The sequence below is a fragment of the Trachurus japonicus genome, chromosome 8 (genome assembly GCF_045865225.1).
Source record: "Trachurus japonicus isolate A0001 chromosome 8, Traja_1.0".
NCBI classification, from domain to species: Eukaryota; Metazoa; Chordata; class Actinopteri; order Carangiformes; family Carangidae; genus Trachurus; species Trachurus japonicus.
Window position 1 is genome coordinate 23,563,831 of NC_140914.1, and position 25,043 is coordinate 23,588,873.

The following is a 25,043-nucleotide window of genomic DNA, read 5'->3' on the forward strand; positions in this document are numbered from 1 at the left end:
AGAAATTAAACAGCCTATTTCTGACTTTTCAGTAATTTTTATAAAGTTGAAAATGGTAAATAAATTCGGCCTCTTTGTTATGTAATATGTAGTAGATGAAATATCTATGCGATCCGGTCTGTTGGCCTAACAAAACAAGATGTTTGAAGATGTCAGTCGGCGGAATTGGTGGTTTCGATTCTTCCACTGTCACTTCCATTGACATTTCATAAACCAAAAGGTTAATCAATAATGAAAATAAATGTTGGGTGAATCCCCAGTATGGAGTGCTGCGGTCACTAAGATAAACAGTGTTCAGCCTGGTTCAGTATCAATAATCAGATCAGATCCTGTGTATGAGCTCATTTTGATTTCGATTTACAGAGTCCAGTGGATAAAGAAAAAGACCAGAACACTTTAATAGATATTAAACCTCCCAGTTGTTGTACATAGCACGGGGCAATCTGGAGATCTGGTGTCCGCTCTGATCTTTACTGTGAAACTCATGACCAGAAGTTGTGATTCATATCTTTCTGCTGCTTTGACTCTACTTGGATGTTTGTCCATGAATCCAAAACAACGGACGATGATTTTTTCCCACTTATTTTTATAGATAAAAGCTGCAAACCAAAATAAAGAAGGATTTCTGACCTCAGAAAATTGCAATGATCTGTGCTCTAGAAGTGATTTGACGTTTCTATCTTTATCTGTTCTTGAGATGTGCTCGTTCTCTGGAACAGTATTTATGAGCCTTTTTGTCTGTTCCTGGAAGAAGCAGCAGCAGAAGCAGCAGCTCAGCCTCTGCTTCAGCTCATGTAACTCATCTGATCCGTCTGTCTCTAAGATCACTGCAAGTTCACAATAAAACATGACTGCCTCTACTCAGAGTGGGTTTACAGCCAACACAGGCCGAGCCTCCATATCAGCCACTGTGAATGGCTGTGACATCACCTGCTGCAGCCAATAGGGAAGCCCGATGAAGTCAGGTGACTAAACATCGCCCAGAAAGATGGCTGGTGATGATTTCTCATGAACAGACAGACAGAAGACTGATTAATTGAAGTCCAGATACACACACACGCATGTGTTGGGACCGTTCTCGTGTTTACATAGAAACACCTTTGGAAATACAGGCTGGTGTCTGGAAGCGTATTACGCTCCTGTTGGTCTCAGAGGGTTAAATGAATCTGTGCAGTTCATGTCAGGGGTCCAGACTAGGTTGTTTTTTTTTTTTTACTAGACAGTAGTCCCTAGCTTAAGATTTTAGGAGTGCAAGCAGAAAATGTAGGGGTGCACACCGTAATTCAACTTGCAAAGCAAATATTCACATTTCACATTACTGATAAATACTTTGATAATCAATACTTCAATCAGGATTCACCTCTGGTACACTACAGTTACCAGGGAGAAAGTATGCATCCATTGTTCGCTTAGCCAACGTCAAAATTACTGTTTGCACATGCGCAAGTGGGTGAAAAAATGACTTGCACTGTCTCAAACTTTAGTCAGAAAAAGACATTGTGCTTTCATTGAAACTACAATGTGAGTTAAGACAGTGTGCAGAAACCTCCTTTGCTCTAGGGGCAAAATGCCCCCATTTAGGGGCAGTTTGGAGCCCTGCATGTGCAAAGCAACACAGGCCATAGAAAGATCGTCCATGCTTTATGTGTGAATTTGACTCGTCTTCTGGAGGAGGTAAAATCTAACAGATTCTCTCTTGGGTGATCTAGAGGGGATGGATCTGACAGTTTGTGTTTGTCAGGTTGATCCAACGAGGTGGAGGCCTCTCCTTTAAGTCGCTGCTTCTCACCAGCGGATGGTTCCTCTCCTGTTGCGACGATTGTGGTTTTCAGTCGTGGTTACATGAACTGTCCTTTTCCTCAGAGCGCAGTCTGTCTGTGGTCTGTTGTGTTGAGACAGAGTGCATGGTGGCTCGGTAATAATGTGATTACAACAGACTGCTCCGGCGCAGAAACACCAGAGTGCATCGATCGCGCGCACAAACACACACTCGCACAGTGAAGTGACAGAATGTACGGTATGAAATGAATCGATCATCTCTGTCAGTCATTAGTTTGGGTTGACAGACTTTGTTTCTTTCTTCCTAGGCGACGCCTTCCCATCAGGCTCCAGTCCCTTCCTGTCAGGTTACCCAGGCCCCTCCCCCCTGACCTCTGACCCGGCGTACAGATCGGCCAATCCCAGCAGTCTGCAGATGGCTCAGCTCTGGGCATCACACGCTCATGAAGGTAAATCATCATTCGCCTCAGCAAACACCCCCCAACACACACACACGCACACACACACACTCTCTCTCTCTGCTTCTGTCCTCTTTTTCTGTCTCGCTACATAATTCAAATGCTTGAAGACACATGTGACATCATATTTGCATGACATTTTTCCCAGTCCGCTCCCGTCCAATGCCCAGGAGGCTCGTCCCTCTTCTGTTCCTCATTGCTTACACCAGTGGGATCCTGTTCCATTTCTGTCTCCGCTGGTAGCTCCGCTCCTGGCTCTGTCCTAAATGCGTCTCGCCGCCTGTGTCCGCAGCCACTCTCTTACTTTCGCCTGTCATGTGTTACTGTAATCTATCTTCCTCTCTCCTCTGTTCTTTTTTCGAGCTTCCTGTCCAGTGTGCACTTCGTCTCTGTCTGTCTCTCTGTAGCTCTCCTGCCCCACTTTCCTGCTTCTCTCTCCTGACCTAGCTTACAAACAGTTTTAGACACACAATGGCGTGTCCACACACATACATTTAGTGCTGCATAGCAGGAATGCAATGAATGTAAGATACATTAATAAAGTTTGACCTACTTAATAAATTAGGTGTTTACATTGTGGCTCAGCAAGTGTCAGCTCAATAATGCATGCAACTGTGCTACTGGAAAAATACTGCATAGAAGAGTGGGTGATTGGTTTTGTTCTGATATCGTCATGGTGCTCATATTTTATACGTTAACGTTTAGAAACAATTATATTTGTTGGATTTAAATTAGTTTATAGCGGCCCTGTCACTGTCTTTACTGTCCTCCTGTCTACCTGTCGGAGTGTACTGCATGCATGTTTCAGGATATATACTGTGTCCTCTCCTTGGACCACTCTGTCCTCTCTGTGTCTCTGTGCTCGTGGGCTGTTCAGTAAGTGATTGAATCTCTGTTCCCTCCTCATTTCCTCGTGTCCTTTTTGCGTCTCCTTATCAAATCTCACTGGAGTAGAAGGTCAGATAGGAGGAAACACATTTCGCAGTGCGTTTTGGCAAGGTAAAGAGAGAAGGACGAACGGATTCTTTTTAGGGGTTCATTTTAAAGCTGATTGCAATCGCCTGCGTGACAGATCTCGTCCGGAGATTTTCAAACACAGCAAATCAGATTGTGTGTGATATGCGTTTCTTTTTTCTCTCTCCTCAAGATCTTTGTCTTGCCTTCTTTCTTCAATTCAGGGACGGTTCAAGGGGGCGGCACTGACACGTGATTGCAACTATGGCAAATGTTCAGAGCCAATAAATAGTTACAACCCCTCATAAAACGGTGCATTTTAGTTTCTCTGTGCTCAGCGAGGCTAATCAGATGTTGGCTGCAGCCTCAACGCTCGACTAGAGAACAAATGAGTGTGTTTCTCAAAATATCCCAGTTCATTAAACACCGTATTACATGCATGTCTGTGAATCACCTGTACGTGTGAACGAAAGGTGGATACGGTGCAGGAATGGAGGATCCACTCAGACTCACAAAATGTAAATACAAGCTTAAAAATTTTGTGTGAAAAACTGCGTTTTGAAAATTTAAGGAGGGTGACTTAAAGTTGTACAAATCAGTCCCTGGCTCATCAGCTTTGCCTGCACACCCCCTGTTTGACTGTATAATGGGCCAAAGAAGGGAGGGATAAAGGATGGATGGACCTTTTGACGCTTGACTTAGAGTTTAGCCTGAATTGAAGTCGAGTATCTAAATCTAAAGAAGCTAAAAGCTCCAGCCGGCTGAAGCGCACACAGACTCCTCTTGCTCCGATATGAATAGAATCCTTCACGGCCTGAGAGAGCTTCTTAATACCTGGTGGCTGGCTTTAATAGCAGCTAAAGTTACTAAAAGCTGGAGAGGTTTCCGGGCAGCAGCTACGAGGCAGACTTTGGATATGCCTGGGATGCACCGTAGCAGCAGAGGAACCCCGTATCAAAGCCGCCGGAGATCAAGGTTAGCTGTTAGCTGTGGTTAAAGGAAGCTTTGAAAGAAACCCATCCTGCATTCCTTTACTCTCGTCACATCATTCCTCTTATATTTCCGTCTCCTTGTGCCTTCTTCTAACCACTCACACCCCCACCACCTGCCTCCGCCGCCTTCTCCATTTCTGCCTTTCAAAACTAAGAGCAGACGGATTTATACTTGGGCTCTTCTCCCGGCTGCTTCGCGCTGGAACGGCAGCGGCGTCTTTGATACCGTCTTGGAACGGCTGGAGTGTGGGAACAGGGAATGTCTCGCCCTCTCTGGGTGGCAGCTCTTTTAAAAAAAAATGTTTTATTTTTTTTCTCGCGGCCTAACGACGTCGCACCAGCCAGTGTCAGAGTTGCGGTCAGCTTGGTCCTAACACAGCGATCCAGAGCATTACACCAGAGCTCAGGGCTTTGTCTATATTAAGATCTGGTCTCTGAGAGCAGCAGCTGGCTGACGGGCAGACTCTTGCCCAACACCAACCCAGACTGACCTCATGAACAAAATGAGTCTGCGGGTGACGCCGGGTCGAGTGTAAACGGTTAAGTCAGTGTGGAAAGTTCAGGAAGATGCTGTGTGTTATGTGGGTTCACATTTATGGAGGTGGAGCTCAGGCCGCTGATTGTTTAAGCATCAGAACATGATTCATGTTGAGCTTTGTCCATCAGACTCATCAAAGCCCGACTTACTCTGCGGTCTGACCCGACTGACCACACTCACCTACGTCTGTTTATCTATGGACTATTTGAAGCACGCCAGCTATATAAAAACTGTATTGCACTAGCTAAGCTGCACGTATTGTGTTTGGTCTGACGTTCTCACACTAACAATGTTATTTTCATTTGGAGTTTCACAGATAACAAATAAAATCTGAATATTCAGATTAGATGTTCATCTCCCCTTGTTGCTTTAAATGTTTTGTACCAAACGTTAGTGCCACAGGTCACATGGTTATCTTGTAGGTGGCCGCTCTGCAGAGTGATGTAATGATCTGAAATCCAGCCTCACCAGTGTTAAAGGAATAGTTCACCAAAAAATGAAATTCAACGAAATCCTTATATGAGAGTCAATAGCGCCCGACACAACGACGTCCATAAAACTACACAAAAACCTTGTAATCTTCCTCCACAATGCTCGTCCACTGCAATCCAAGTGTCCTGAAGGGATATAGTCCAGAGTTTACTCGAAACGACGTCATTTAGGACATTTTGACAGCCTAAACAGTCCTGTATTGAATTTTGCCTGGGGCGCGCTCTCACATTCACGCGATTCACACGTGCACCCACTTGCACTACGGAAGCCGTGGCAGACAAAATTTTTCTTATTTCTTTAAAAGTATCAAATCATTTCATTTTTTGGTGAACTATTCCTTTAATGGGGATGCTGATGGTATTAGTTACTCATCAATTACAGGTGGATATAAGTAGTGCTGCAGCTTGACGATTACTAATCATTAGTGATTACTCTCTCAATCATGTGGATTTTAAACAGAATGTATAAATGAAACATTAAAGGAGACATCTGAAGGCAACTTCATTTGTATACAACACAAGAGGACATTTCCGTGTTTCAACAGAAATAAAAGTAGCGTAAAAAACTGAATTTAACAAAAACAAAATAAAATGCAGATTATTAAACGAACGCAAAGGAGAAAAGAGCAAAAGTTGTGTTTTGTTTGCAATTATATGAAATTAAAAAGCTGTAAATCGCCACACTGGAGAAGTTGAGTTTAGAAAATGCCAAACTATGGAAAACGTAGTTGTTCTAAATCCAGGTAGTAATACTCTGTTTCTCAGTGGAAAGTGCTTCTGTCTTCATCTATTTACTTTACCGATGCATCGCCGCTGTGTTGAGTTTGATGTGCGGTGTCTGACGTGTTGTGTGTTGGTTTCCTCAGGCTACCCTCCGCTGCCGAGCAGCCTCTACTCCAACCCCTACCTGTCCCTGGGGCACCTTGAGCCTCCCGCGCTCTCCCAGCACCCTCTCTACGACTCCCATAAAGGTCAGTCACTGTCATCCACAACATTCATGGAGACAAATGGCTGAATTTAGAGTACATACCCCTCCATATCCTGTGATACATCAGCCGCTGTAGCTTCCGTGTTGAACCTTTTCATTTTAGCGAGGAGACCTGCAGTGAGTTGTGAAACTGGGCCACACCTGCAGCCAGAGACAGGCTGACAAGTGGACCAGTTTTGGCCCCGATTCTTTTTTTCTTGCTATGATGTACAGCACTTTTCTCCTTCCTCTCTGTCGCTGCTGCACTTCTTCTGTAGGACTATTATAGTTACATTTTCTTGGCAAGACAACATTTAAATATTTATTACCTCCACCTCTGCCTGTGCGCTGCAGTATGCATGAGTCTTTATCATCACTTTCAGCGGTGTGTTGTAGACTCACGCGTTCTGTGTTTTGTGTGTTGTAGATGGCTTTTACCTACCAGCCTCCCTGAGCCAGTCGCCGCTCCATCCTCTGTCCGCGCCGCCGCCCCCGTCCAGCTCGACCCCCCCTCAGAGGACGTCCAGGGATTGCGGCAGGGACCGACACTACCGCGCGGAGAGGGACAGAGAGCGAGAGCGAGAGCGGTCGAGGGAGGAGCAGCGGCCGCACAGCGTGGTGGACCTGACGCAGGACGGGAGGAGCGAGGAGGACCGCAGGGCGAGGAGCGGAGACCGGGAACGAGAGAAGGAAAGGGACCGGGACACGGAGAGGGACAGAGACAGTTGGCCTTTCCATCCTCACCTCCACCAGCACAAATCGCACCCTCAGCCCTCCGTGGTGGAGGCGCGGTCCAGGCCGTCCCCTCCGCGGCCCTGCCTCCCGCCAGGCGGGGCGGCGGGCCGGTTCCACGCGCCAGACACAGACAGAGGGGGTCGGGACGAGGAGAGCGGCTCTCGACCCCCCCACCACCATCACCATCACCACCACCACCACCAGAACTCTAACGCTAACTCCAATAACTCAAACTCTCACTCAGACAGACAGAGGAGGAACGACTCCGCGGCCACAGCGGCCGGGAGCCTCCACGTGTCGTACGCCCTCCCCCCGGCGCTCCAGCCCTCCGCGTCCGGGCCGCCCCACCCTCCCCCACCCACACACAGAGAGCCTATCAGAGAGCAGAGAGTCAGCGCCCCGACATATGTGCCTTCTGTGGAGGTTTACGACGAGCGGGCCGGGCCCATCCAGATCGCCTCGCAGGCCCGTGACAACAAACACAGAGAACGAGAGCGAGAGCGCGAAAGAGACAGAGAGCGCGAACGGGAGAGGGAGAGAGAGCGAGAAAGGGAGCGCGAACGGGAAAGGGAGAGAGATAGGGAGAGGGAGAGGGAGCGAGAGCGTGAAAGAGAGAGGGAGAGGGAGAGAGAGAGGGAGAGCTACAGGTTTCCTGAGAGGAGCCTGATGGATCACCCTCGACTCTCCCAGTCTGGCGAATCAAGCAATCAGAGAGAGGAAGGGTCTGTCATCTGTTCCAACGGCTCCATCGGTAAACGGGGCCAGGACTCGTCGTCGTACGCCTCCAGTCAGTCGAGGTTCAGCCCCGAAACCAGGGACATCTCTAAACACTCAATCCGATTGGGTATAGAGCGGGCGGGGGCGGAGCCCAAGTGGAATAACATCAGCCCGTTGGCGAACTACGCCACCACTCACATGGCTGCGCTGGCGGCCCAGCACGGACACACACTCCCCTCGCCCCACAGCCAGCCAGCACACACACAAGTGTCCCATTCCCCTCACACAGGCCACCGGCCCAACAGCAACCACCCACACTCCCACAGCCATTCCCCCCAGACTCACCCCTCCCAACACGGACACGGGCACGGGCACGGGCGTGCAGGCGAGGAGGGGAGTCAGAGACGCTACCTGGACCCATCAGCCCTCTACCGCCCCGGGGGGTCGCTGGTGGGAGGGGCCAGCGGCGGAGAGAGGGGCGGGGGAGCCGGCTCCGACCCCACAGAGGTCTCGGCCATGCAGAGCCTCATTAAATACAGCGGGAACTTCGGCGCCGAAGGCCCCGGGTCCTCCAGGCTCGCCTCGGACGGCCGAGGGCCCTTCGGGGGCCTGGCTCACGTCGGCATGGACGCCGAGAGGGAGAGGGAAAAAGAGCGGGAGCGGGAAAGGGAGAGGGAGAGAGACAGGGAACGGTTGGGGATGGGGTCGGCCGGTTCGGGGGCGTTGAGGGTCCCTCCCCAGCTGAAGAGAGAGCAGGAGCGGCCGGACAGCGCCCGCTCGTTTGGCCGAGAGGGAGAGGGCGAGGTGCGCCACCCCCCGGTCGGCATCGCTGTGGCCGTGGCCCGACAGAGAGACAGCGGGAGCAGCAGCAAACCCACGAGCGGACCGTCGGACACCCAGAGGCCGCTGCTGCAGACGACTATTAAAGGTACTTGTAACACCTTCAGCTCAACACTTGTAAGAAGTTGTTTTTTTATGCATCTGAACGATGGAGCGACAAATTGGAAGCTGAATATTTCCTGATACTCAGTCCCCAGTGTTTCCACTTATAGCTGTTTTCCATTTTCACTGGCTAAAAGGCTGGAACAACTTGCCGGAGTCAGGTGCTGAAGATCACACAAGTCATTTCATGTTTGATCGTTTCTGGCAAGTTAAATCAAGTGTACTTAATGTATTTGAAACATTTATCCAACATACTTTTTCCTGCTTCTGCTTTTGACTCTACAATGTGGCCGCTGCTCCCACAGTCGTACTGCAGGGAACACGGATCCCCGAGTTAAATGAACCAAGAACAAATGATTCCTCATTTTGGTTCCCATGAATAATAGAGGAGTCATTTTCTTTTAGATCAAAGTCATATTTCCTCAGCCCCTGTTTGACTTTGAGGTGTTCATCCAACCAACGTGACTGGAATCATGAAAATAACTTTTTTGCTAATTATGTCATGGGATGTGTTTTGTTGAAAGGACCTTTTTTTTTTCTTTTCTTTTTTTTGGCGTGTCACTTTGGCTCTGTGTGCTGCATAGCAATTCCTGCCATAGTGCGCTCTATTCTTGGACGTCAAGGTCATTCAGCGACAGTGCTCCCTCTCCATCGCTCTGTCTTTCCTCTTGTTTCTGTTTCTCTCTCAGCTCTATGCCTTTCCCCCTTCTCCCACACTCTCCCTCTCTCTCTCTCTCTCTCGCCGCCTCTTGCTCTTTTCACTTGCTTGAATGCCTCCCTCCTTACCCACCCTTCCTTCCTCTGTGAGAAGGTCTTTGTAGAGGCACTCCCTCCTTGTCCACCTCAGGCCCCCTTTCTCTTTCTCCACTCTTTTCTTTAGCCCCCCCCCCCCACCCCACCCCACCACCCCCTACCCCACCTCCACCCTCTCTGCATTAAACATGTCATTACAGAGTGCAGCTAAAAGCTACAAACAAGCCCTGAATTACAATAAGACCATGGGTGCGTTGCTAAGCAATGGATCAGTCTTGAGAATGACAGACTGCATGTGTGCGCGTGCGTGTGTGAGTGTATATGGGGAATTGTGTGTGTGTGTTTTTGCTAGATTCTGTAGATGTTTGTGTATCTGCATGTGAGTGTGTATGCACATGCACCCCCGTTGGAGGTTTATTCATTTCTTTGCTTGAGCAGAGTGATTGGTTTAATAGCATCAGAGGAGAGCTCTAAATAAACAGCAGAGGATTTACACTGAAAACACAAATAGACGGACGAATGATTGAATGCATGGATGGAGGGGAGCAGGGACCGAGGAGGAGAAGAAGAAGGGGGCTAGGCGAACGATAAGAGATGGAGTGATGGGCAAAGATCGATAGGTTGACAGACGAGAGGAGAGAGAGGCATATCAGGAAGTGAAGAAGTTAAGAGTGCGAGGTGGAGGGAGAGAGGGAGGGAGGGAGGGGCTGGCGATGGAGGAGCGGGGGAGAGAGAGGGGGCGTGTGCGGCGCTAATCGCAGGCTTTCTGATGCAGGGAGGATAGCATGTGGGACAGGCTCCCTGTAACCTTGGTAACAGTCTTGAAACCTTTCCTGCGGAGCATGTCAGGGATTGTTAAAGTCTCTTGTCCCTTTACAGGCAACACACACACACACACACACACACACACACACACACACACACACACCACTCACATTTCTAGAGCAGAACTGAAGGGTTCAGCACACTCGTATAAAACCTCTCTGCTGCTCAGGGACCTTCAGTCAGCATTGATGAGATGGAAGAGGGTTAAAGGGAAAGAGCACACAGAGGAGATCCTCATGTTTATTCTGGATGTCTTGGTTGAATGCTGCTGCTGCTGCTGCTGCTTTCCATCTTTCTGTTTTTATTCACTCTCCATCTTTTGCCACTGGCCTTCTTAGTTAGTGGTGTGTATAGTAAGGCAGCAGAGGAGACGTTCACACATCTCCAGCGGCACTGGACTAATAACTGATAAGAGCTGACACTCGGAGTACGAGCTGTCACTCCCTAAGTGTGTGTGTGTGTGTGTGTGTGTGTGTTTGGACAGTGTGTGTACTGTGCACAAGCTCTTTGTGATCAGGCTCCGGCCCAACATTGTATTTTTAGCCTCTCCTCTCACTTTGACATGTTGTGCCGTGTCACGGTTACAGAGCCGGTGTCACCTTGTCCTCTCCCCCTCCCTCCTCCGTTCTCACCCATTTTTCTCTTTCTCTTCTCCCCCACATATCTTTTTACCTCTCCACCACCTGATATCTCTCCTTCCTCAGCTCATATTCTTCTCTTTAATGTATATTACATGTGGGATTAAACTTTCAAGGAGTCTCGGCCATGCCGCCACATCTAATCATGCCTGAACCTGTCTTAGATGAGGAGCGGGTGGAGGAGCGGTCCCGTCACCACGATGACAGACTGTTGGCCGGCCAACTGGAGCGTGAGCAGGAGAAAGTGCTCAGGTGAGGGAGGGGAGGGGTGTGATTCACCATAAGAACTTTTTTGCTCATAAAATCTTCTTCTGAACACGTCATCAAATAGAAACATGTCTGGTTTCCTCAGAGAGTCCAAAGAGCTGGCGGAGTTTACGCAGATGCACCCGGCGCCTTTATCCAGCGGCCTGACGCCCAGCATGATGACCCCCAGCCTCATGACCCCCAACCTTATGGTGACAGGGGGGGCGGCCCTGGCGGGGGCAGGGCGCTGGCCTCCAGATCCCTCAACTTTGACCTCTCACCCCTGGATGCCCCGGCCTGGAGCCCCACCGGTCTGGCTCTCCAGCTCGCCGTACAGTAAGTGGACACGCACGTGACCAGAGACCCTCGTTAACTCTGACCCGCACATATTTAGATGTTCCCGAAATTGTACTTAACATTCCTGGACACACATTTCCGTAATAGTTAAAGCGCTCACAGGCTGTATTTAGCGATTTCAGGAATTCAACGGCAGGATGGAAGCAGTTGGAAGCGCTTCAGAGCTGAAATGATTGATTAGTTGATCAACAATTAATCACCAGTTGCACCTGCACCAGGACTGCTTTTCTCCTGTGTTGTGTGAAAGTGTTTTGGACTTGTTAGATCTAAGATCCTCACACTTTCATGCTCATTGGTTGAACAGGCTTTACATTTTTATCACAACTTCTATTTTTGGCGCAGTGTTTCCATCGCATCACCGTGACATCGAGCCGAAAACAGCTGTAGTTCCACATGTTTGACAAATGTTGAGCGATACTTCCACGTACATCATTAACGTGGATCTCTGTTTCAATCTCTGTAATCAGAGTTGTCCAACCTGGTACTAAAGAAATACTTGCTTAAGTCCACACACGCGTGTCAGTAAGCCTCCTCTGATTGGCGGAGGAAAGGAGGAGTTTTCTATCTGACGAGTGGCCGTCCAGCAACAGCCTCCAGGGGTCAAGTGCCACAGACATTCCCGATCTCTGCAGGACATTCCAGACCCACTCCTCCGCCGCGCGCTGTCCAGAAATAACAGCATCGAGATACACACACTCAGATTCTTATGTGAACGCCATCTGACCATGTAGACACATACACACACATACATACACACACGCACACACACACACACACACACACACACAGATAGGCATGCATGCACAGAGCCCCTAAGGGACGGCTCTGTCTAGACACTGAGGGAGAAAAAGACAAAATCATCTCAAAAGCTAAATCCAGTGTGTGCTCTCATGTAAATCCATTACGGCCTCAGTGTGGGTATAAATACTGGATGAAGACTCTGAGTGAAGGAGAGTTTCAGCTTTGACTGAGATGTTTTCCTCCGCCCACCTTCTCTGCCTCCAACACTTTTCACACTCTTTCTCATTGTTTTCTTTTCGTCCTGTCTCGTTCAGGCCTCGGTCCCTCCTCGCTCCACCAGACCCTCCCCCCGGGCTACCCCCCCTCCCTGCCAGGCTCCTTACCCCCCTCCTACCAGTTTGCCAGGGACCCACAGTCCGGACAGCTAATCGTCATCCCTACTGAACACCTGCCACACTACGGTACGAAAGCCAATCTGCCGACTGTGTCACTCATAAAACTGCATCAAAATAAACACTTTGAGACAGATGTTGCCATTGGGAACGACAGTAAACAAATAGTCTTCCACTTGCAGGCGGTGATGTGCTGGAGCGTGGAGCCCCGGTGTGGTCGGGGGTCTACGGTACAGGCAGCTCGCTGCAGCACGCGGCCCAGCTCCAGCTCCTCTCCCAGCAGCAGATGCTCCGGCAGCAGGAGCTGCTCATGATCCAGCAGCACACAGCGCAGGTCCTGGAGCTACAGAGGAACGCACAGCTAGTCGTAAGTGGACCTATGTCATTGAGGGGACACGCGTATTAATAACTACACAAATCCTGTATGGAAGTGCATGAACACGTGTTTTGTATAAATCCCCTAGTTTCTAAAAGGGAAGTCAAACAACACACAACATTAAGGCTGTAGGAAAATATCAGCACTGCAAATATTGCAATATTTAATGACGTTGTTGCAGCAGCATGTTGTTACAGAAACTGTGAAGTATAGATACAGGTGTGACTGCTAAGTCTTAATGCATAAAATCAGCTGTATTTGTTTACAACACTGAGCAGTGATGGAGGCCTGAACAGTGGACGCACATGTCACACACTACCAGTGTTGGGCACGTTACTTTTAAAAAAGTAATTAGTTATAGTTACTAGTTACATTCCACAAAAAGTAAATGAGTTAGTAATTGAATTGCTACATTATAAAAGTAACTAATTACCAGGAAAAGTAACTATTAACCTTTTAATAAAATGCTTAAATATGTGAAATTGCTTGGACCTGGCCCCCTAACCCTGTTTATCTGGGACTAACCAACTCACTCAGTATCCCTCCACACAGGCTCCGCAACGCGCTGCCTGCGCGAAGATAGATGGCTTTTTTCCGACTAGTTGACTGACTGAAAAACAATGTGTACAGTATATAATGTACACTTTAACAGGTGTATTATTTTGTGACGGGACTTCTTGAGTCAAGTAACGGTGCATTCTTTTGTTAGTAACGTTGTTATAAAGAGGGAAACTGTAACTTTTTTTGATTACTCGTTACTGAAAAAAGTAACGCCGTTATTCCCATCACCACACACACAGTGCAGTGAACCGAGCTCTGTCTTCTCCGTGTTTCAGGAGCGTTTAAAGGCCAGCGAGCACCGGCCGGAGCTGGACGACAAAGCAGACAAGCGGAACGTGGACCCCAAACCCAGACCCTCCTCCATATCCTCCCCGTCTCCCTCGCCCGTCCTACATCCTCGCAAACTCCCGCCTCCCTCCCGTTCGCCGACCCCCTCCACGTCCTCTCTCACCCCGCTGCCTCCGCTGCCCTCGCCGGTGACCACCCTCAAGTCGGAGGAGGGGGGGCAGAGGCCGTTGGCGCACCCGCCCACACCCCTGCCCCACCCGCCTTCCCCCCGCTCCGCCTCTCCGCCCCCGTCCTCGCCGCGGCGGCCTAAACAGGAGGCGACGGAGGAGGGGGAGGTGGGGCGGAGGGAGCCGACGGAGGGACAGAAGCCGCCGTCGGCAGCGTTTCAGGGGATTTACTCAGGTGAGTTGAACATAATAATAATAATAACGTTTTATTTGAATAGGGACAGCGCATATTAATGAACATTGGTATATTAAAAAGAAATACTGCAGTATTCTGTGGAAGCTGTGATGAGCCGCTCCGTCGACACATCTGGCCTCTGTGTGACCTGTGTTTTCCCTCCACAGATCTCCCTCCTGGGTACCCCTACCAGTCCATCACCGCCCCCTTCGGCTCACCTTTCCCCCCTTACCACATCCCACCACCCACGGGGGCAATAGCAGAACTGGTCCCACCCCATCGCTCGCGCTCTCCACCCCCCGCTCCCCTGACCTCGGCACACCTGCATTCGAGGCTCCTGGACGCCGACATCAAGCCTCAGAAACTAGAACCTTCCAAGACGGGATCTTTCCTGAAACAGGAACCGGGCGTAGAACGATCTCAGCTGGACATGACGCCAGAACCCCTCGGCCCCCTTCGGCGGAGCTGCAGCCCCGTCCGAGTCATCCAGGAGAGAGAGACGGACAGAGAAGCCCCGAAGCCCCAGGCCCAGCCTCCGCCGCTAGCGCTGCACGTGCCCAGTCCTCCACCGCAACACGGGGAAAGACTGGAGGACGTCAGAGCGGAGGAGAAGGAGGGAGGCCAAATCAAAATGGAAGTGTCGTCTTATTCCTGTCAGGCAGCGTATCCCCCCCCTCCTCCACTCACCGCAGCCGAGCCCAAACTGAAGGCTGTCAAGGAACCGGAGCGAACACGGTACCCATCGTGCATCAGCGTGGATCCAGATGAGTCGGCTCAGAAGTGCGTCCCACTAGAACAACCCCCCAGCGCCGCGTGTGAACAAGAACGGCTAGACACTCTGCTCGACTCGCACACTCCGAGCCAGAAAGAAAGCGTCGCCGAAACCCCCGTCTATCCCCCCGCCGCCCCCGAATCTCCACTCCCGCTGCTCATCAGCCCCGAGGATCCCATGGCGGGGATGCTCGCCCTGCTGACGGCCAGCGAGATGGCGGCCCAGGCCCGGCCCGGCACCCCACCCGCCCCCATACTCCTACCACAAACGGAGGACCCTCCTCCCGTGGGGGACGACTGTGGCGGCGCGGGGCCTCTGGAGATGGTGGCGCTGGAGGGGATGGCCCTGCTCAGCCAGATGGCCCAACGAGAGATGGAGCAGATCAGCCAGGGGCAGGGTGAGTGGGCGTGAGAGAGGGGTGAGGGGTGGAAAGAGGTCAGAGAGAGAGAGTATAAGACTTTAACGTTTTACTTCTCTGTCCAGATCTAACGTTGGAGGGTTTGGACTGTCTTCTTGAAGCGAGCAGACAGATCCTGCTGGAAGCCATAGAGAAACAGTCGCACATCGATCTGCCCAGAACACTGGATCCCAACAAGAAGTACAGCTGGAGGCAGAGGAAGGAGGAGCCGGTGAGACGAGGGGGAAAAGTAATTCATGTTCTCCAAAGGATGACAGTTTGTGAAATGTTGTGACACAGTTTTTCTCTTTTTTTCCCCCCATTGTGTCTCTTTCCTGCAGCTGTACAGTAAAATGTCTGTGGACATGTTGGACGCCGTGGAAGTGGAATACCGCGTCCACCTGGCTGAGCTGCAGAAGACTTATAAGGAGAAGCAGAGAGAGCTGAGCAAGCTGCAGAGACGCAGGGACAAGCAGTGAGTGCCGCTGAACACAGCTCACACACACACACACACACACGTGTTGGCGAGAAAACTGCATTCAGAACAGATTAATCACCCCCGTTGCTATTATTATTACACACCTGCAGAAAAAAAAATAGCTTCCACATCTCCACTCCCAAGACAAACACACATAACTCTCCTCTGTTTGTCAGCGAGCGGCAGCAGCAGGAGGACGAGAGGCGGAGTCTAACCAGACGGGGCAGAGGACGACCCAGGAAGAGGAAACATTTGGCCACACCTCCCAAACTGGACAGCAGGCCTGGAAAGTGAGTGATGATCTCGCACTCACACTTTTCTCTGTCACATTTTACAGGGTTTTGTTTGATGCATGTGCAGGTGCAAATCAGAATAACATGGAAAAGTCTATTTCCAGTAGTTCAAGTCAAATAGCCCCAACCAAGTATTGAGTGCATATAGATGGACATACTTTTCAGAAGGCCAACATTTCCATATAAAAAATTGGTCTTTTGTAATATTCAATTTTTTTGAGATACTGAAGTTTAGGTCTTCATTAAATGTTAGCCATAATTATTACAATTAAAAGACATTAAATAAATAAAGACATTATATGTTTTATTATCTGTGTAATGGATCTATATAATGTATTAATTTCACTTTTTTAATTGAATTACTGACATAAATAGAAATGTCCATGATATTGTCATTTATGAGATGCACCTGTGAAATATCCTTTGTCTCAGGGTGGGTAGGACGGTGCAATACTCTGAGGACTCTGAAGCCGGGGAGGGACAGAGGAAGAGGTTCAGGGTGTCCAGAGAAGAGGAGGAGACGGAGGCGGGAAGCGGAGGAGTGAAGGTGAAAAAGAAGAAAAAGAAGAAGAGCTGGAACGACCACGAGCCGTCCACCAGCCACGCTCTGGAGGTGAGTCCTCCTTCACGAGAGCACGTTGTGATCTCAGCAGCGGTGTAACACGGCCTTCCTGACCGATCCTTTGTTAACTGCCCCGTCCTCAGGTGTTGAAGGCGAAGCGCGGCCACGTGTGCGAGCAGGAGCAGCTGGCCTCGGACCTGGACAGAGCCCTGTCGCTGTCGCAGCTCAGCTCGCTCGGCGCTTCCCGCAAACTGGCCTCCAGCGGGAAATTAGACAAGTCGAAGGGCAAGTCCGCCGACGGCCGCGTGAAGGAGCGCGCCGTCCACTCGGCCTCCAAAGGAGGGAAGCACAAGATGGCTGCCAAGGCGTCCACCTCCGAGACCATCCAGAAGGTGAAAGGTCAGAAGAAGACCGCTTTGTTCTCTCCCGTGAGATCAGAGCTCAGCAGCTGCTCCAACAGTGAGTACTCCGACAATAATGTAGTGCAAGTACTGTTTTCAGACTCGTCATCAGTATCCGCAGTCAGAGACGGCAGAGACGGTCGGCGACTGGCAGTAGTCATGTTTCAGTTGTGAGTTGGAAAGTTGTTAGAGTTGTTAGTTACATTAGTAATAGTCGTTTGAGTTTGTTTTGTCAAATAACAAGTATCAGATGTAGATGTATCTGTGAACCAGTGTTTGGCATCATGAGCCACAGTGTCGACAGGGTGGTTCACTTGTCCTGCTGTCATCAACACTTCAAATGTGTATTAATCCGCAGCTGAAAATAGTCCCGATAGTCCAGATGTGGTATTTCCACCTGCTGGAGTAACATTGGCTAAACTGTGCAGTGTCCAGCTGATTTTAGGAAATAGTTTTTAAAGATTTAACATTTTGAGAAGGAGCAAGTTGGTAGTGAAGTTGGAAAACAGAGACGGACTAAAGCAGTGCTCGTGTAGTCGTGTTGGTCTTTTCATAGGGTTCTGCCAGACTTGATCTGTTCGAGCACTAACTAGATGGACATTTATTTGATTTTCCATGGATTTCTCTTCATCTGTGTAGCACCTGAGGTTGGCTCGTAGAGTATAGGATTGTTATTTTTTTCATCTCAACACTTTCCTTCTTTTCACGCCTGCTCTCTGGATCAGCGTTGCCATCGTGCTGCATGCTTTCATCGGTCGGGTGTTAGGTTCAAACACGGGTTTAATTTTCAGGATCTCTTTGACGTTGCAGTGGAGCAGAAATCATCTTTTGTCTGACTCTTTGTTTTCACCTCCTTGACCTCACTAAACATTAACCGCACTCTCTCCGCACCAGACTCCGATTCAGAGGAGCACAATTCCTCTCGAGGGGGCTGGCCTCCTCCTCTCTCAGGGACGCGCTCCCACGGCAACCTGGCCAGGAAGAGGCGGTCGTCTCCAACATCCCTGCTGTCCAGCCAGAAGTCTCAGAAGAAGAAACACAAGCACTTATCCCTGCTGCTGGAGGAAGCGGGCCTCAGCTCCTCTGACGACTCCTTCGACCAAGGTTACTGACCAAATCTTACAGCCCCCCCACCCCCCCTCGCTGTCGAGCCAGACGCTACCGTGTCTCTGAGCCTTGTCACAGCTCGTGTCTTTGTTTGCTTTTGGCTAAGGCCGCTGTCTTCAGACTGTGCTTTAGCCTGACGATCTCTACCTCTCTTGCTGCTGGCTTCTCTGCAAAGTTGCCTTTTTTTTAAAGAAAAAAAGAAACAAGAGTTTACCTATTTCTATGGTGTTTTTTTATTGCCTGGATTGCAAAACCGTTTTTTGTAGCATTTGTACATTTGAAAAATTTTGTGTGAATTGTCAGATTTTGTTGTATTGCAGTTTGGTACCTATAAGCTTTATTAAAGGTGTTGATTTGATTGGTACAGAAAGCGAAGCGCTGTGGTCCTTGTGTCTGCTTCATCTGTCTGTCTGTCTGTCTGTCTGTCTGTCTGTCTCTGTCTCTGTCTGTCCGTCCAGCTGCCACTGCACCTCACACATCCTTTAGTGCTCTGTTCGTCAAATATCCCTTTAGTTCGGCTTAAAGGAGAACTTGAAACATTATGTGTAGCAGAATGAAGCAGAGCACACAGAGCTGAATCTGCTTGGACAGAGATGATTTTTCCTGGTCAGTGTAATTAATAGATGAGAGAAATTGAAAGCTAGTTGGCTCGTTTTCTATTCTTTAAAATGGTTCTCCTCTTTTATATCAGACCTAATGTTTCCTGATGATGTGGCCTGGTTATTGATGTTGTGTGGGAAGTGAAATGCTCTAAGAGTGGTTTGTATTAGATGTCGGGGATATTTGGACAATAGAGCTCCTCCTCTGTGTCTACTAAACCTTCAAATAACCCTTTTCCCTTTTACGTTGCTCTCTCAGACACCTTGCTCTGTCCTCTCACCTTTCCCTCCTCACCTCTGACCCCCACCCCCCACCCTCTTCCTCCCCCCTTCGTCCTACCCATGATGCTTTGAGTGTCTCTCAGCCTGTTCCATGTGCTTGTGCTGCTGCCGCTGCGACATTACAGAAGCTTGGGCAAAGGACTTAGCGCAGCCTTGAGCCCGCGCTACCTCGCTGCGGCTAGTCTACGCTGCGGCTAAAGCTTTGCTTGAGCTAGACTGTGCTAAGGCCAGGCTACGCTACGGCTAGGCTGCGCTCTCGTCGCCGCGCTGCCCCGCCCTGCCTGAGGCCACACCCCTGTCACCTGCTCTGTAAGTAGGAAGTGCCCCTCCCTCTATTTTTTTTTCTTATTGACCGCTAACATGGACTATGCTGAAATTGATCTACATCTACAGAACATTAACTTCTACCTTTTTAATCATTTTTGGGTTTTATTTTATTTCTTTTTTTTTTTTACTCTCACAAATTAGCGCCATATAATGAGAACCATGGTTACCACTGCTTGCAAAGGAAGGGTAACCGTGGTTACTCAAACATCATACGAAGATTATACCAAGGGGCCTCACAGGGCTGTCCTCTCAGTGCCTGCTTGTTGTATCGTCTGCTTGCTGTTAACACACAGTGGATTCACAGCACAACGTGTGCACCGCCTCGTTCAAGTTTGAACAAGTTTGTTAAAGGGATAGTTCAACATTTTGGCAAATTGGCCCATTGCCATAATCCCTATAGTCATAGCAGTAGGTTCGTTACCTTTAATTGTCGGTGCAAGCTATTTTTAGAACGGCGGAGCAGAGCCGTGAGCTGCTCAGAGCTACACTACGGAGGATTTCTTGGTTTCCCTCATCAAACTCATCAAATACACAATCCAACAACTCCAAAACGCTCTCGTGGACAAGTTGTGAGCTGCACATTCACCACGCTATGAGATAATCTGGAGTTGTTTTCGAGGTAAATGCAGAGACTGCTTGCTCAAAAACTACTCCTGATGGGAACGTGCTTCAGTGGTTTTGCATGAATTTACCTCTACAACAACTCTGTCTTGATTGGTTTGGAGTTGTTCAATTGTGTATTTGATGAGTTTGATGAAGGAAACCAAGAAATCCCATTAGCCTCCGTAGCGTAGCTCTGAGCAGCTCGCGGCTCTGCTCCGCCGATCTAAAAATAGCTTGCACCGACAATTAAAGGTAACGAACCTACTGCTATGACTATAGGGATTATGGCAATGGGCCAATTTGCCAAAATGTTGAACTATCCCTTTAACTTCCCATCATGCCGTGGTGATGATGTACCGGTGGACTCCTGTTCATGGTGACATCACAGCTGGGCGTGGTCAGAAGTTAACCAGACCCGTCTTGTGCTGTGAATCCATCCTCAATGTTAACGCCCTAACCCCCCGAGGAGACGCTCTCCTTTCATCTGTTGCCGTGGACCTAACTGCTCACTTCCAGCAATACACAGCTAACCAACAGTATGCTACGGTGTGTGTGTGTGTGTGTGTGTGTGTGTGTGTGTGTGTGTGTGTGTGTGTGTGTGTGTCTGCACTCACTTTTCAGTTTATTAGGTCGACCAAGCTGAAACTAATCCTGCAGAAAACCCTCCCTTCACGAAGACTGTCATGATCAGTTTTTATTTTGTGTCTAACCACCTCACGTCCTCCAGAATGATCCCACTCTTGACTGAACACTTCATACAAACAAAAACCAAACACTGACACCGTCGTGACGGGAGGATTTATTGCAGTGCTGCTTTATTCTTCTCCGGTAGTTGATGCCAGCTGTTCCTAATAAACTGACATGTCTGTGTGTGTGTGTGCGTGCGCTGCTTTTTGCGTGCTCTTCCAGCCTGTCAAGCTCAGTGAAGAATAAGTGCAGTTTCTTCTCTCTGTCACATTTTCTGAAGGTTTTTTTTTTAGATACAGTAATAAGTTAAATGTGAGTCAGACTCTCAGTTCACATGGTTTCAGCAGCTGTTGACTCTGTGTGTGTGTGTGTGTGTGTGTGTGGCTCACATGTGCATGTGGTAAATGGCAGCTTCTCCCACTGTATCTCACATAGACAGTGTAACAGTGTGAAGGCAGGCTGCAGTGGTTTGGATGAGCTATCTTCTCTCTCTGCACCGGTGTTTCTGCTCAGCATATAGTTTTAGTACAGATTGTGTGTGTGTGTGTGTGTGTGTGCGCGCCTCTGGGTAATTGTGTGGACTGTGATTGTGTTACTGTACGATCCAGACTGTTGTATTATTTCCACCCAGGGCTCAGCTCAGTCTTTGTCTGAGAAAAGTCGGATCTTGATCTTGTTTCCTTTTGCTAATTCGTCTTCTCTGTGGCGCGGCCCGTTGTGTCCACAGTCAGTAGAAACAATAAGAAGTGATTTGACCTTTGACCCACACTCACTCACTCTGCGGCCCCGCGCTCATTCCCCTCAACTGACGGCCTTTTCTTTGCAACAGAAACCTCAGAGGACGAAGACGACGATGACGACGACGATCACGACAACGAGGACGAGTCCGACTCGGATGATGGCGGCTGCGAGGAGAGCGGGCTGGGCCTTCTGGCCAGGTTTGCGGCGAGCGCCATCCCTGTCAGCTCGGTGCCTTTGAGCCTCCTCCACGATGGAAAACACCACAGCAGGCAAAGCACTCTGGGTAAAAACACAGCAGACACAAACAAGTTGCAAATGAAGGAGGAAAAAAAATGAAACAAAATGGGAAATGGATTAAAATGATGTTATAAATCTTAGTTAATAACTATGCTTGGTAACACTTTACAATAAGGGTCCCTTAATTACCGCAAGTACATTATTAAGCATTAATATATAAACTAATGTGTTAATTAATGCTGAGTAATGCATACATACTGATAACTAATTACATTATTCAACTTCTATTATTACTTAATAATTTATTAGCTACCGTAACTTTGAGTAGTAGGCTTTAATTAACTGCTTTCTAATAGGCTACATGAATTAATGTGTTTCCCAATCCTAAGTAATACATAATGATTGTTAATATCTCTGTAAACAGTTAATTAATGCTTAATAATGTACTAACTAATGTTAATTAAGGGACCCTTATTGTAAAGTGTTACCTTATGCTTAAAGAAAATGATTAACAACTGTTAATGGCACAAACTGCTGTTTGTCCTGGTGTCACACGGATTCACACACTATCATTGTGTTTTTTGTGGTTGAGCAGGTTCACCGCCCGAGCGTTTGCTCCCGATTATGTTATTGATTCATGGTTAAATATTCATTCATTTGTAATTGTCACAATAGGGCGCGTGTAATGATTCAGCCTTGAATTATGTATTAGTTTCAAATTGATCAATAGTCCTATTTCACAGTGTTATTGATTTCAGAAAATCTAACACCTTAGTTTATTACTGCTGCATGGCGAGGGAGGAGCTGTAACTGTAGTGTGTGTGTGTGTGTGTGTGTGTGTGTGTGTGTGTGTGCGCGTCATGTGACCCTCTCCTGTCTCCGTCAGGTTCCCCAGAGTACGAGTGGTCCGACTCCGGCTCTGACTTGCGGCTGAGGAAGTTTCCCTCCCTCCTGCACGGCAAACGCTCCGCCCCGGAGCTCCCTCTGTTGCCCCCGGCGACCCGCCGCAGCGAACAGTCCAGCCCCACCAAGCGAGACGAATCTCTGCCGGTCAAACGCAAGCCCCTCCCCAAACCGCGCCCCTCGCCCAGGTCGCCGCGCCGATTCAGCTTCGACCTGGCCGCCGGCCCCGCGGGGGCGGGAGGCTTCAGCGAGGACGAGGGCTGGAACCGCCGACGCAGCGAGAGGATCTTCCTCCACGACGCCACTACCTCAGCCAATCAGATGCCCGCGTCGGCCCCTGCTCCTGCCAGCCAGAGCTCCTCCTCTTCCTCCTCCTCCTCCAGCTCGGCTCCTCCTCCTCCTCCTCCTCCTCTCACCCCGAAGCCCACCTCCAGACCCAAGCCCCCTCCGCCCAGCAGAGAGGGGAAAGACGTGGTGAAGGTTCGTCAATAATTCATCGGCTTGTTGTTCACCTCCTGAGACGAGCCTGAAAAAGACACGCAGGCCTCTCTCCTCTCTCATCTTCACTGTCTTTACTGTTACTGATTCACTCCTCTGCTCCTCCTTCACTCCTCTGGTACCCTCACATCCTTTTGTCTCCTTTGACACCGTGTGTGTGAGCGAGACGGTGTGTGTGTGTGTGTGTGTGTGTGTGTGTGTGTGTGTGTGTGTGTGTGTGTGTGTGTGTGTGTGTGTGTGTGTGTGTGTGTGTGTGTGTGTGTGTGTGGTGTGTGGTGTGTGTGTGTGTGTGTGTGTGTGTGTGTGTGTGTGTGTGTGTGTGTGTGTGTGTGTGTGTGTGTGTGTGTCAGAGTGCCAGCAGGGTTTCCCAGTACTTCAGTCACTGCAGCACTCCCCTGCTGTCTGTGTCGTGTTGCTGACAAGAAAGGACAACTGCAGGCAGCCTGGCAACATCCCACCCCCAGTGTGTGTGTGTGCGTGTGTGAGCATGTGTATGTGTGTTTGTAAGGGCGTAAATCTGTCCAGTTGGTCCTTAGCGCCGTCACTCATTCATATGCATGGTGTAACTCTGTGTGTTGTGACTTTTGAAAAGCAGAAAAAGAAGCTGAAGGACTCTCCTCTGCCCGTGAGCCCGTCCACTCTGTGCAGTCCAATCACAGACGGCCCCGCGCCTCTGAGCCTCAGCCCGCCACGCAAGAGCCAACCGAAAGCCAAGACCAAGGCCAGAGAGGTCAGTGCAATGATGGATCAGCTGCAAAGTCATTAACTTCATTATCTCAGCAAGGACAAAACCCCTGAACATTTAAGCTATTAGGCCTGAAAAACATGAAAAACATACTCTACATCATTGGTTGATGTGTAAATGTGGAAAAAGTGAGAAATGAACAGAGTTGTAATTAACAGTAAACTTGTAGAGTGTGATTTCTGCCAAAGTGTTGCATTGCTCTCCAGCTGCCACCTGTCAGAAGCCCAGTTTGTTTAGGAAACGCTGAAGGTGCAGCTAAAGTGTGCAGGGAGTGTATTGTAACAGCAACAGTGTTGTAATATGTCACTGTTTCCAAAGTCAGGTTCAATCTAAAGTCAGGCAGGCAAGGATTATTTACTATATATATTATTATATCATACCTTGGTTGAGTTAAATGGAAGTGTTTGTTTGTTGTTGTTTTGCAGCCGTCCAGGGGGGCGGTGAGCCGGCTGATGGAGAGCATGGCAGCAGACGAGGACTTTGAACCCAACCAGGACAGCAGCTTCAGCGAGGACGAACTCCTCCCAACACGCAGCAACAGCGTATCAGAGATGTCCTCCGCACCGGGTCAGTACACACACACAGGAAGTGTCTGGAGGGGCCTACCCAAACACACACACTCTCTCTCTCTGACATAAATGTTTTCTGCCGTGTTGTTGTGTTCAGCTCCGGTGCAGTGTGTGTTGGATAAGGACTCTCTGGTGGACGGACTGAGAGTTTTGATCCCAATGGACGACCAACTACTGTACGCTGGACATGTGAACACTGTACACTCCCCTGACATGTGAGTATACACACGAGGCCATGTTTTTTTTTCTTCTTCTCATCTTTCCTTAAGTAGAGCTCTGTAATTGATGTGCAGCCTTTAAAAGAGGAAACGCTCACATCTGTTCGCACTATTAAAAGCTGCAAATCAATCAGTGTGCTCCAGTTTTTTTTCCTTTGCCTCCAAAGTTTGTCCTTGACTTGAGAAGTACCTGATACAGTTGCATAGCTGCAGAGACAAACCACAGTGAGCTGTTACACAGCCCTGTTTATTTTTCACAGACAGTGTACAACAACAGAAACAAGGTTTTCAACTGGTTCCTCAGTGAGTCACACATACAGGAGTGTCCTCTAACTTCCTGACAGTAGTTTGGGAACAGGTCTTCTTGTACTTGGTGAAAGTTAGATGAGAAGTTTAATACAATATCAAGTCTGTATCTAACATGTGAAGCTACATCCAGCAGGTGGGTAGCTTAGCGTAAGGCAGTGGGGTC

General features: G+C 49.0%; 1 protein-coding gene across 1 annotated transcript in view; it reads left to right on the plus strand.

Moving 5' to 3' along the window:
* Positions 1 to 25,043, plus strand: part of tnrc18 (trinucleotide repeat containing 18) — a 50,434-nt gene that overhangs the window by 13,972 nt on the left and 11,419 nt on the right. Inside the window, exons 3-22 of the mRNA XM_085785338.1 lie at positions 2,088 to 2,228; positions 6,079 to 6,183; positions 6,607 to 8,559; positions 10,954 to 11,041; positions 11,142 to 11,371; positions 12,448 to 12,594; positions 12,708 to 12,892; positions 13,738 to 14,152; positions 14,320 to 15,321; positions 15,408 to 15,553; positions 15,663 to 15,796; positions 15,976 to 16,089; positions 16,525 to 16,705; positions 16,798 to 17,113; positions 17,950 to 18,159; positions 21,490 to 21,684; positions 22,525 to 23,021; positions 23,635 to 23,769; positions 24,210 to 24,351; positions 24,451 to 24,568. Coding sequence (XP_085641464.1) covers positions 2,088 to 2,228; positions 6,079 to 6,183; positions 6,607 to 8,559; positions 10,954 to 11,041; positions 11,142 to 11,371; positions 12,448 to 12,594; positions 12,708 to 12,892; positions 13,738 to 14,152; positions 14,320 to 15,321; positions 15,408 to 15,553; positions 15,663 to 15,796; positions 15,976 to 16,089; positions 16,525 to 16,705; positions 16,798 to 17,113; positions 17,950 to 18,159; positions 21,490 to 21,684; positions 22,525 to 23,021; positions 23,635 to 23,769; positions 24,210 to 24,351; positions 24,451 to 24,568 — 6,454 coding nt within the window. The remainder of the gene's footprint in view (positions 1 to 2,087; positions 2,229 to 6,078; positions 6,184 to 6,606; positions 8,560 to 10,953; positions 11,042 to 11,141; positions 11,372 to 12,447; positions 12,595 to 12,707; positions 12,893 to 13,737; positions 14,153 to 14,319; positions 15,322 to 15,407; positions 15,554 to 15,662; positions 15,797 to 15,975; positions 16,090 to 16,524; positions 16,706 to 16,797; positions 17,114 to 17,949; positions 18,160 to 21,489; positions 21,685 to 22,524; positions 23,022 to 23,634; positions 23,770 to 24,209; positions 24,352 to 24,450; positions 24,569 to 25,043) is intronic.